This window comes from Eleginops maclovinus, chromosome 22 (assembly GCF_036324505.1).
Source record: "Eleginops maclovinus isolate JMC-PN-2008 ecotype Puerto Natales chromosome 22, JC_Emac_rtc_rv5, whole genome shotgun sequence".
Classification (NCBI taxonomy): domain Eukaryota; kingdom Metazoa; phylum Chordata; class Actinopteri; order Perciformes; family Eleginopidae; genus Eleginops; species Eleginops maclovinus.
In genome coordinates, this window is record NC_086370.1 from 9,097,875 (window position 1) to 9,110,271 (window position 12,397).

The 12,397-nt window shown below is 41.3% G+C and overlaps 1 protein-coding gene across 3 annotated transcripts; it reads right to left on the reverse strand.

Annotated features, from left to right (window-relative positions):
• Positions 1 to 4,193: 4,193 nt before the first annotated feature.
• Positions 4,194 to 10,593, reverse strand: npas4l (neuronal PAS domain protein 4 like). 3 transcript variants are annotated; one of them, XM_063874939.1, is made up of 10 exons: positions 9,266 to 10,593; positions 9,041 to 9,149; positions 7,859 to 8,022; positions 7,532 to 7,677; positions 7,347 to 7,446; positions 6,956 to 7,220; positions 6,748 to 6,857; positions 6,344 to 6,479; positions 5,014 to 6,248; positions 4,194 to 4,905 (listed from the first exon to the last, which is right to left on the reverse strand). In XM_063874939.1, exons 1-10 carry the CDS (start codon positions 9,504 to 9,506, stop codon positions 4,877 to 4,879), a joined length of 2,535 nt encoding a protein of 844 aa, XP_063731009.1. In that variant the 5' UTR covers positions 9,507 to 10,593; the 3' UTR covers positions 4,194 to 4,876. The 3 variants fall into 3 exon arrangements, with proteins under 3 accessions (XP_063731009.1, XP_063731010.1, XP_063731011.1); XM_063874940.1 differs by having other exon boundaries at positions 9,041 to 10,593; XM_063874941.1 differs by lacking the exons at positions 7,859 to 8,022; positions 9,041 to 9,149; positions 9,266 to 10,593 and having other exon boundaries at positions 7,347 to 7,442; positions 7,532 to 7,678.
• Positions 10,594 to 12,397: the final 1,804 nt, after the last annotated feature.

The following is a 12,397-nucleotide window of genomic DNA, read 5'->3' on the forward strand; positions in this document are numbered from 1 at the left end:
AGCTGTTTCCAAATTACAAATGTGGGTCCTAAAATTGATTTACACATTCCACCATTTTTTAAGGTATTGAAACCAATTTCAAAATGAGCTATGCATCAATTATATTTGTTTTGTGAATCTCTTTTTATTTGATTCTGTTCGTTGATGGATTAAATTACATTAGCATCCAATTAATTGCTTTCTAATCATTTTCAACCTCTCTGGGCCCTCCATTCTTATTTATTTGTGCTGGCCCCTGGGATACTGCAGAAGTGGAGAGATAAACATGTTTATGATGAATTCCCCGAATATGGACGGTATATGTTATGCACCTCTGGCTGTTCTACCACATGCGGGTAATCACTAGTAATCACTGCCATTTTCACCAATTACTTTAAGTACTGACATTACACGAACAACAGAGGCGCTCAAAATATAAAACTGTATCATACTGCTGTGAATTGGAATTCCAGCACACAGCATTGATTTTCTGAATGCTGCAGGTTGAGCCTATGGAGGGTACAAATACAATATGTTGATAGACTTTCTCCCTAAATACAGTATTGCTTCTGCATGAAAAAAAAAACTTAAACGTTAACCCCTGTAAATCTGTTTGGAATTGCTGTAAAGCAAAATACTACATCCAGACACGTATTCTCAAGTCTCAAAATGGAGAGTCTAAAATGAGAGAATTATTTTTCAATACACATGAACATCTATCAACAAAGGATAATGTGTTTGGCAAACCTTGACACAGTAGGATGCAATGTCTTCTGTGTTTTGTGAACAGGTGCTTTGCCGTAAGCAGCAAACTCCTTCCTGAGAGAATGGTTAAACATAAATAAAATATTCATACACGTGCGCTCCCCCGTTAGGCTGCCGTTTGCATTCTTCTCCCTGGTTGGCTGGCCTTTCTCTTGTGAATATCAAGGGGATATGTTGACTCTGCATGGCTGGGATCCAGTGTTTAATCAGAGCCATTGTTTCAGGCATGCTAACAGAAGAGACCCTAAAGGAACAGGCTGCAGTCTATTTTCGGGTCTTTTTGTTTAACCCAATTACTGTGTCAGTGTGTACTGACTGAGCCAACACCAGTCAGGTGATTCCTTTGAAAAGTAGGACAACAATGTTATAGAGATGCAAATGTGATGCAGTCAAAAACAATTGTGAGCTGCTTTATACGTTTAAAGAAAAATAGATAACACACCGAGGATCTGCTCATTGAGTGTAGAGAAAGAATTCACTAAACATACAATATCAGCTCGGGTCCCCCACATGACAGCATGCGACACCTTTCCAATGACCTTGGCGACTCTCGTCTGTGTCACCGCTTCCATCTGCCAAACAATCCCGGAGCAATAATAAACAAAACACATTCTGGCTTTACGCATCCTCCTCTATTTCAAAACAAATGTATACCTGAGATAAGCTTTCAATAGATCCCTCAATCCCAGTTGCAGTGACAATAAAAGCATGAAGCCGGTACATAAACAAAGATAGGGCAGCACCACCTGAGGCCCTGTTGTCTGGAATCAGTGTGACTTCCAATTTGTGAGGTTTTTTTGCAAGTAAATGAGGTAATCATTTATGAGAAGCCACCGGTGAGGCAGTATATGAATACCTTTCTGCTTGTTGGAGGCGCGGATTTGAAAAAAAAAAATCCAATCCATGAGCTGCTCTGCTAAGCTGTCCTGATTCTCCTTCACCATCCGCCCTCCAGCCATTTACCTGCGAAAGCACAGAAAGAGCTATAGAAGTAGGGCGGATGACAGTTCTGCCGGTGTTTCTCTTTTGTCAGTTCCTCTGTGCGCTATCATCTTTACCCCCAGAGCCCCCTTCTGATCCCAGATATGAATCATATAGCATCATCACTCACTTTCACTGGCAAACTCCTACAGTATACTTCACCATTCCTTTGAGGCTTAGATTTTGTTAATTTAATCTCACTTCATCTTAATTTAATATCAGGGAGGCAGGAATCCAATCTGTGTAATTAAAAGATACATTACACTAAGTTATAGAGATGAAGTGTGTTTGTATTCCTAATTTAATTTATCTGTATACACTTGTATGTTGTTGTTCAACCCTTTCCTTGAGATCTACATTCATGCATGTATTAACCCTCAAATGGTTTCTGTGTCCTTGGCGATACATTTATTTGACAGGCTGTGCTCATGAGTAAAATGGGTAATTATGGTGTGATGTGGGGTTAATCTGGTGTTACATGGGTGCAATATGGGTTTACTGTTATAACTGTAATAACAGTGTAATTAGGGTGTTATATTACTTTTACAATTTTGTTATGTGGGTGTAATATTAGTGTTACATGGGTGTAATAAGAGTCGAATAACAGTGTAACATGGGTGTAACATGCGTATAGTAATGGTGTTATACGGGTAATAATAATGTAAGATGACTATACTAAAAGAGTAATATGGGTGTAATACAGGTGTAATAATGTTGTAATAGGGGTCTATTAATGTGTAATAACAGTGTAATATGGGTATAATAGGGAAAATACCAATCAATTAATTTTCCAAAATATGACATGTCCATTTAAGGGTGTCACACATTACCATCCACTGATTTGCTGTACTACTACTGCTGACCTCTAAGTGAAACACCACGCCTGATCTAATAATAACCATGTTTCCACAGCTACAGAAAACTGCCAAGGTATTTTAACTGTCATGCTCTCTAATCTGTAAAGACACATGGCTGTTGCCTGTCCAGGTGAAGTGAGGAGGTGGACTTCTGCCATCTCTTTGGCGGCGACAAACACTTTGTGCCACGCCATGCCATGGTGTCGCCATGCCTGGGGCAAATTATTGTCACCCTGGGTAACATTGAGTGATGCAGAAAGACTGAAGCACAGCAGATGTGGGGACTTGTTAGGAACTTTATCTGCCATTGTACCCTTCAACAGACATCATTCTTAATTAGGTCTCCATGGATAAGACAAGGCATCTGGACTGTTTGCTCATGAACGAACCCAACGATGCCCTTTTTCTGCTCACATGGGCGCATGCTCCTCTTCCACTTTTTTACAAGCTTGTTTAAGTAATATTATACTGATAACATGGATATGTTGGGAGGCTGTTGGAGCTATTACTCCATCTAGTGGCTGTTATTAACCCGCATGAGAATCACATGGAGGCTGCATGACACACACTGCACCAGCAGCATGACTGTAGTGCCCTCTCTTTGTTTCCCATTCTTGGCCTGATGCCGCTGCTTTTTCTGGCTATTCATGTATGCATTCACTGTGCTCACCTGTCAAAAGAGTAATTGATTTCCTTCTGTATACAGTTTATGTGCTCTCATTGGTATGACCAGCCACGAGATGTAAAATCAATGAAGCACTGAAGAGCTCGATGGACGTTGCAATCGGATAAGATGCAGGGAAAGTGCACGTAAAAAATACAGCAGACCCATTTGTTATATATTACTGTTTGAAGTACCTCAGAGAAATTTGCTTTCTAGTGGAAAGATTTCTACTCTGGCTGTATTTACTGCCAGTCCATGTCAGAACAGTATGATATTGAGCAAATCTGTTGTATTTGAAGTTGCACAACTCAATGTCTGTTTTAAGAATCTCTAAAAGTGTAACTTTTTATATGAAATGTGTTCAGTTTTGGGGAATTTTTTCAGGTCATTTATTTGGTTTTGCAGCCTAATACTGGTTTATTATTACCACCCTCATATAACAGTGTTATCATACAGTAGGCAGCTGGCAGCTATTTTCAGCAAGAGAAAACTAAGTGCCAAAAAAAAGTTCATTTTGAAAATAGTGGAGCATTTAACAGCTAAGAGGCAGATAGCCCTCTGAAGCTGATGAAGCCCAACACTTTTATAAAGAGAGTTTTAAAATTGGGCTTACATACTATGTCTCTACTAGAAACTACTATGTCAAAAAATGAAAACATTTACAACTTTCAATACCCCCAATTAGCCAAATTAACCAGTATTTAAAAAAGGTGCTTGCAAATGGTCTCACTGTCTCATTTATTTCAAATTGTTCATATTGGCGCGAACTGTATAAAAGGTGGTATTGTGTTATATAATTAGTCTAATGGCTGCTTTACTGTAAAAGCGTGGCATTAGTGTATGTAGATGGAGGAAGATAATTAAAAGACTCAAAACTTAAATTCATTTTCTATTTGTTTTATTTACATTGAAACATTTCAAGCAAATTGCAGTGATAACACGTGCGTACCTGTGCCGTGAAAAAACAAAAGTGGAATTAATAAAAAACATTTCAGAACTATCAAGCAAGATTTTTTTTTCTAATTAAATATAATTTAATAATGAAATTCACACTTGGAATGTCTTTAGATGTACAATTGAGGTAGGTGTTATGAGAAACAATCATCAGTATCTTTTTTATGCATTCATAAAGCATTGATAGCAGAAACAAGACATTAAAACTGTCATAGATATCAAACTACAGATTTTTAAGGCACCTAATTCCAATCAATAATATATATACTCCTTTAAATCGGCATGCCTTCGCATTTATAAAATTCATTTGGCAATGACATTGATAAAGTGCTCGATAGTAAACTGTGGTCACTCAGCATTAGAAGAAAAATATACCTCCATTTCAGCATGTAAGCGTTGTCAGACACATTATTAAAAAGTACCTTTTTCATAAAATGTGAGACATCAGCACAACATAAAACACGGTCGACAGCAGTGTGGAGAAATGAAGACAAAGCTGCAGTCTTGAAAAGCGCATGATCTACTTCAGACGCTTTTTTACATTCAGAAATAATTGTTTTGAGGAAACAGTGTCTCAGCAAAGATGTCCTTTAAATGTCTTCCCTCGCATTCATCTTCAAATCCAGCCCTGACAATATGTCATACAAGTGGTAGTGCAGTAAGTCACAGACTTATTTCAGTACAGGTTTTCCTCAGTAAGACCATCTGAAAAGAAAAAGAATTAACTTGAGTTCAACGTAATTATAATATCTGTATGGTTAATATATCAGAGTAAATCATTATATAAGTGCTGTGTTATTTGGTATAACTCACCTTGCTGAAGTGCACTCTGCATATAGTGATTGAGTTGATGCAACCCAGTGTTTTCGTCATGGCGTCCCAACTGCAAACTGTAGGGATCCATTGCAGCAAACTGCTCTGCAGGTAGGGGCTCCTCTGCGGTATTTGGGGAGACACTAAGGGGCCCCTGCACCAGCTGATGGTGCTCACTCCTGCAATGCAACAAGCCCTGCTGGTAGTTGTATGGTACAACCCCAGGGCCAGACGTGGTGCTTTTTGGTGGGACCATGTCCAGGTCTTTTAGGATGCTGTCAAACACGGCGACATCCAGGACCATCTCGCGCTTCAGAGGAATGTCTGAAGGGACAGTATGGTGATGGTGCCAGTCGCAGGTGGAGGGCAGGGTGTCAGCGATTGAAGGTTGGGCCACAATTTGAAGCGGGTTCGGGCTTTGATACATGGAAAAGCTGCTTGCTAGGGAAGAAATCTGCTGAGCCAGAATACTGATCTCTTCCTGCTCCCTCTCATTGTAATGGTTAGGGTCTGTCGATGGGGGAGACTGGTTGGGGGTGAGAAGGCCAGAATGTGTGGGCAACACATGTTGAGGGACATGATGCACCTGCACCATGCCGCCCCCCTGTGGCTGCTCGAGGAGGCCGAAGTCATCTTGATGCAGAGCACAGTCCACTGAGCCCTCACACATGTCCGACACAGACAGGCAATCTGGAACTAATCGAGCTTCAGCCATACACGCTCGGAAATCATAGGTGGGAGACGAGGAGGGGAGCGGGGAGTGAGCGCCGAAGGATGCCTGGTCGAAGGTGTGTTCAGCGGATGCGGGGAGGGAGTCGGTGGGGGATTGGTGACAGGTGAGGTGTGCCTCTGGGTAGGAGTAATAGGAAGGAGAGCACTCAGGGGAGGACAGCAGCTGATCTGTGTATCCATGCACATCCATCAGGAGGTCACGGCTGAGCTCCTCCTGCTGCAGCGGGGAGCTGGAGGAGGCCGGGCTGTAAGGGGGGGTGAAGAGAGAAGGACTGTCACCCAGGGGAACAGGGGAGCCTTGGGAGTAAGCGCACGCCACATAGTAAACGTCTCCTTCCGAATCCCTCCTCACTTTGGCACCTGGCTCCTCGCTTTGGCTGTTAGATGTCCTCTGTCTTTTAAAACATTTTGTGTTGGGGCTCTGTGAGTGGGGCCCCTGCTGGGAGGAGGGCCTAAAGGCATCACTGCAGATTTTCTCCTGAAGAAATCTGGCCTCTGTTTCACTGCAAAAGCAAAACAATTTATTAGGTTGATGTTTCTAAAAACATTTTCTTAAACTGTCATCTCAGGTGTGCTGATAAATGTAAGTGGGTCATACCTGATGATGAAGTTTGTGCAGCTCACAGTCTGGCTCTCAGAGTCCTTGTTAGCTTGGGTGTAGATCCAGGTCCAGGACAGATCCTTGCACTGGAGTCTGAGCACCACCTCTACCTGGAAGCCCTCGTCTGCTTGCACTGAAGGAAATAGGAAAGACAAAATTGTGATTATTAATCACACTAAATATCACATGCAGACAATGAAATTAGAGCTCCATCTTTAAAGGTCTTATTGTATATCATCACAAACTCTCGAAAACAACATGATAAAGTCTTCTATGTCTGAAAAGGGAGTAAGAAGAAGTGAATACTACTGTATGCTTGCTCTAAATGGAGATACGTTTTTATATATGGTTAAAGTTAAAGTTCTGTGTTTGGAAAGTTTTCTTTTTTCCTGTAAACTTACCTAAACTTTTATGACAAGCTGCACTCAAAGAAACATCTTCAGGGTGGATGAGGCTGTACCATGATCGACTGTTCATTTCTTCTGCTGAATACCCCAAAAAATAAAAAACACTGAAAAACAAAAGGAACGAAAAATGTTTGTTAGTCACTAATAGAATAATATTTACATTTTATATCTGTTTAAAGGGGGATCCAAGAATGTACTGTACCCATCTGACAGCTGAGTGAAAGTCATATCCAGTCTGTGCACACTGTTGAAGCTCTGACAGAAGCTCGAGTCACAGCCCTTTAGGCGGTCGACTGTGGGGGTGCACAGGGCCACAAACAGAGGCTGGTTTGTGGGACAGGCTATAGAGGAGGATGGGTAAGGCTGAGGGACAGACTGGAAGCTCCCTCTCACCAGCATGGAACAGCAGCTGCCCTGCTGCTGCTTGAAGGCTTTGGAGGTTTGCATACAACATATAAAGCTCCTCTCTGAAGAAAGATGCAACGAAAGGATTTTTAGAGACTTTACCAGAATTAGATTATTAAAGTACCCCAGGCATTTGGAGGCAATTTTGCCAGTAAAGAACTAAAACATATCAAAGACTTTAAAGTTACCTGATGATGAGTTGCTGTCAATGTCCAGGTTAGATTTAACAAAATCAACGTCTGAGGATTCGACCATGTCATACAAAGTGTCTCCTTGGAGCACATCTATCTGAAAAAGACGTTTTTACCATTAGATACAACACAAACAAATGTAGATTAAACTAAAGGATCATAAGATTTCAAAATGGACCTACCATGGAAAGACCGAGATATTCAGATGCATTTTGTGACACGTAGACCAGCCTCCCCTGAGCAGTAGTGACCAGGATGAAGCCGTGCATAGCTGGAAGGAAGGCCTCGTGTGGCACCGAGCAGTGTGATCTCACTCCAGCTGGGAGTCCTGAGGGAGAAAAGAGTGAGTTCAGCCTCGGATACACTCCATGCATCTCTGCAGGTTGTCACAGCTTATCTTTGAAACGGTCCCTGCAGCACTGCAAACTTTTAGTTTGGCAGCGGTGCAGGCTGAATGCAGATTAAGAGGCTTAAAGATATTAAAGAATGACTGAAGTGTGAAAACTCACCCTGGAGAAGAACAGACTTCCGGATGTAGGCACAGATGGCAGCCATGGAGTGTAAGTAGGAGAGACGCTCCTGGTCCTCTTGGGTGATGGGCAGCAGAGCACGCATGTTCTTGATCTCATGATTGATTTGGTCCCGTCGGGCTTTGGACGCTCCTTTGGTGGATCTGTGAGGGACCATGGTAACTGAGGTCAGAGACTTGAAGAAAAACTGATGAAAACTAAAGCTGAGGAGCCAAAGTTTTGTCTACTTCCACACTTGCATTTCATAAAAATAAGTGTGTCTCCAAAGAGAAAAAGCAAATCAAGACAAAAAGTTATTGAGCTTGGTGTATCTTCCTCAGGGGGTTCCTATGGAAACCGCTGCTGTGTCTCAATAGAGTGTGTCTGTGTGATCAGTGTCTGTCTGGGTCCATCCACAGAGAGCCTGGGGCTTTTATAGCTGCCAGACCTCAGCGTGGGCGTCGCACACAAAAGGGAGGCTGGGCTTCTGCTGCTGCCTTCACTGCCTTATAGAGTGGGTGTCCTCAGAGCAGGCGTCATGAAGACACAGAAATGCCACAAATGGTTTGTCTCCCACCAGCCTAATAATAATAATAATAATAATGATCAAATAAAATTATGTAATTTATATCCTGATTTGGATTTTGTTTGAGGGATACTCACATATACTGCACCAAGCTTTAAAGTAGGGATTATAAAATCCAAATTAAATTCACAGGCATGTTTTTAAATCTCAGTATAATTCTATTAATCCTTCAATACGTTTTCTATTTATTCCATGCAATTGCTCATTTTAGAGTTATTTGCACTTGTTTATACTTTGAGGTAAACTTAATAAAAGCATAAAGTAACAAATAGACAAAAGCAAAAACTGAAATAGCCTACCAAGCGATCTATCAATGCTGGTGATGTTCTCCAGGCTGATTAAGAATTCTTATTTTATCCAACCTACTTTGATTCAAATGCACTACAGCATCATTATGTTGCATTACTTTGTATTACATTAAGTAACCAGTCTGCAGACAGGAGAAAACGGGATTAAGTGCTCCCCGCGGTGCAGGCGCTGCAGGCAGCAGCAGAGTTGAGGGTCTTAATTTTCCAAACAGCCATGTCTTGATTTTAGCCACTAGAGGACGTGGAGCACAGAGGAGAAGGGGAAGGAGGAGGAGGAGAGTCACTGACCTGAATCTCCCGCAGAAGGAGCTGTGCTGATCCGCGGGCAGAGGATGAGAGGTGCACGGGGATGTGACATGACATCTGCACAAGTTGCACCAAATAGTCATGTTTGACGCTGAGGGTAAAACATAAAGTTAAGAGTATGTACAATCAAATGTTTAAATTTTCCATTAAGGAACACACACGTTCAGTGAAATCTGAAGAATTAGTGCTGACAGGATAATATCTTACCTGCAGACTCAGTTCTGGATGAGTGTCGAGTCCTCGTGTACGTCCCTCCATTTATAGCCCCAAACCCGACACCACTCATCCAAGCCGGTCGCAGTGAAAAATAACCACACACACCGGAATAATGTTGCTTGTTGTGACGCGATGACAAACGATCGTGGAGGGTTATATTTAGTGAAGTGAGTCCTATTAATAACCCGTTAGACGGAACGCAGTAGTGCACCTCATTAAGATGAGATGCCATTAATTAAGAATTATTAACGTGATGTTTCACTTGCGTATATGGCCAAGTATTGCCACCGCGTTCACGTGTTGGCTCGTATTAAGAGCAATTAGAGGTTATTTATAGGCCAGGTAATAATAAGTGATATATATTATATAGGCTAATATTGATTGACTGATCAACTGGCTCTGACTCTCAGAAAGTGGTATGTGTCTATTAGATATTCATTAGTTTATTCTTTCTGCAACAGCTGCTTTTAAAATGTTATTTCAGCAAACATAAACCAGGACACAGAGGGACTATTTCTTAAAACCCTGTTTGTGTTTTTCAAACAGCCTTTACTCTTCTTGTATTGGTAGAAACCAGTTTCAATACTTTGAAAAAGTCAGAAATGTAGACTACTTGTGCATACCCCATGTATAACACTATATTATCCACATTACACTTTTATCGTTAATGGATTAACGTGTTAGCAGCTTGAGGACTCTATATTCAGATTTTATACCTCATTGGTTCTCAACCTAGGGGTCGGACACCTCCAAAGGGTCACAAGATAAATCTTAGTGGACGTTGGATGATTAATGAGACAGGAGAATTTGGTTTGTGTGTGTAAAATATTAAGAATTGTAACTCTTGTACAGTAAATGAAACCATGTGTTTTGGTCTAATTAAAACAATTCATCTGAAACCTTACATGGTTTACAAACTTTTAAATGCTTACTTAGTTCACTTAATTTTTCAACAAACCTGACATAGGGACTGCATGGGATTATTGGTTGAGTTTCTGAAAGGTATTTACATTTGCAAATGAGCCTTTGTCTTACCTATTGTTTTTTAATTAGCACATATCCGGATAAAGTAGGTTAAAGGGGATTCTTTAGTTTGTTTACATGAAAGAGTATAAGGTTTAGATCAGGCTATGCTATATGAACAAACCACTGAGTAAAATGTATAGAATAAGAATAAAGAATTTATAGTCTCAGTATCAGAAACAAACACATTTTGAGAAAACAGCCTACAGGGGTAAATAAAAAAGGGCCGCTTAACTCATTTCTATCAACATGACACTTCCTCTATTAATAACAAATATGATGGCATTCATATTTCATATGACTTTTCTGAAATGTTGTGTTTGGTTATGAACATGAGGCATAATGTCATGCTAACTTTTGGTGAATTTATGAGAAATCTAGACATAAATACAAATAGTAAATTAAACACTAGCATCTTTCTTCTCCTTTTCTGAAAATTGTTTAGTGCATGATGAAACACTGTTTTTGCTTGTAGTTTCTCACCTTAATCAATGAAAGACAAATCATAAACTCTGCTAGAGGCTACACATAAAATACAGTTATGCCAAAACACCCACTCCTCTTCACATTATGATAGTTGAGTCAGTAAAATCCAGACTAAACAATTTGAAGGTGAGGATTATAACAGCCAAGCTATTTTTCACGAGGCGCTTTATAGTTAAACACAACAGCCTGAGCACAGCGATAGAGTTCAAACTGCACCTTTATTATCTTCCAAATCTCAGCAGTAGAGAAAAACAGCTTGATGCATCACTGTTTAATTTCTCAACAGATTTCTCAGGCAGTCAGCTATGGCAGTTTGTCTTCAAAGGGTTTTAACTGCGTGTATGTTAGTCACTCAATTAAACCCCTGTTGGAAAGGGAATTAAGCTACAGGTCTGGGAACGTGACGCACTAAGAGGCTTGCTCACTCACACAAAATTAGTTCCTTTGGCAGTTGATTACGGGCATCACAAAGTATGAACAAGGCATACTAAAACCTTTGCATTCTACAAAAGGCTGCAACTCGTCCTACTGATACTTTTTCATGGAGAAATACCAACAAAAGTTGCTTCTCTGTGTTGATAAATGGTGACTTGTTGCGCTTTTTCCCATTTATTTTGAGTTCAATCCTCTAAGGGCTTGTGGTCTTTTAATGCCTCTTTTCTTAAATGTCCAATTTGGTGGCCTCACTTCTCTGGCAGCAGAGAACTAGAACTTGAGTGAGGGAATTGCACAGGGTTAGGGGGGACAAGACAAAACAAATCACTCCGAACAAATCCTCAGTCTGATTCTCAAGGGCCAGAGGGATCGTCTGAGCCCTGAGGGGAAATTAGAGTCTCATTTTGGCGAGTGTCTTCTTGCATTAGCGCCTGGGTTGCTGGCCAAGGCAAGGCTTCTTGGCCAGACAGAGGGACCCAACACAGCACCGCTTCCTGTATGCAGTGGGGCCAGGCGGGACAGGGTGTCTCTGCTGCCTCACTTTAAGCTGACCCTCCGTCTGTGGCCTGCACTTAACACTGCAGATAACACAGGCTTTATAGCACGGGGCTGGTGACAGACAGGAACAAACTGCCAGGCCGCTACTAGTAGCAGAGGAGAAGATTGGAGCTGGGGTTCAGGGTGAGACACTTTGTAATGATGGGACCCCCCAAAGCAGCCGCACGCGTCCCATTAGGTAGTCTGACAGTCAGTGCAGGGGGGGTTTGGTGGCACCATGGCTTCAGAGTACCCACTGAAGTAGACGATGAGGGCTATCAGACAGGCCGGCTGGGGCAGATTCAGCTCTCTGGATGTCAGCAGGAAGTAGAATCTGCAGGGTTCAAAGGACTAGACCTATAAAGCCCCTCGTACAGTACATCCAAGAGGAAGCCGTAACACATCTGGATTGCTTTTTTTTCTAAACAATGAAATGTAGGTCTTCCTCTGACTGAAAACATGTAGCTTATCATGAGTTTCATCATTCCAGTATGATGTTTGAGTTTGACTTCCGTAATCCTAAAGTTAATTTTAGCCCTCTGATTTTGTCGACCAGCCCTCAAATTAAAGAATGGACAAAAATCATAATGGGAAGTATAGAAAATGCAGCGCTCATTTAAAGGAATGATCATTTTTACATTA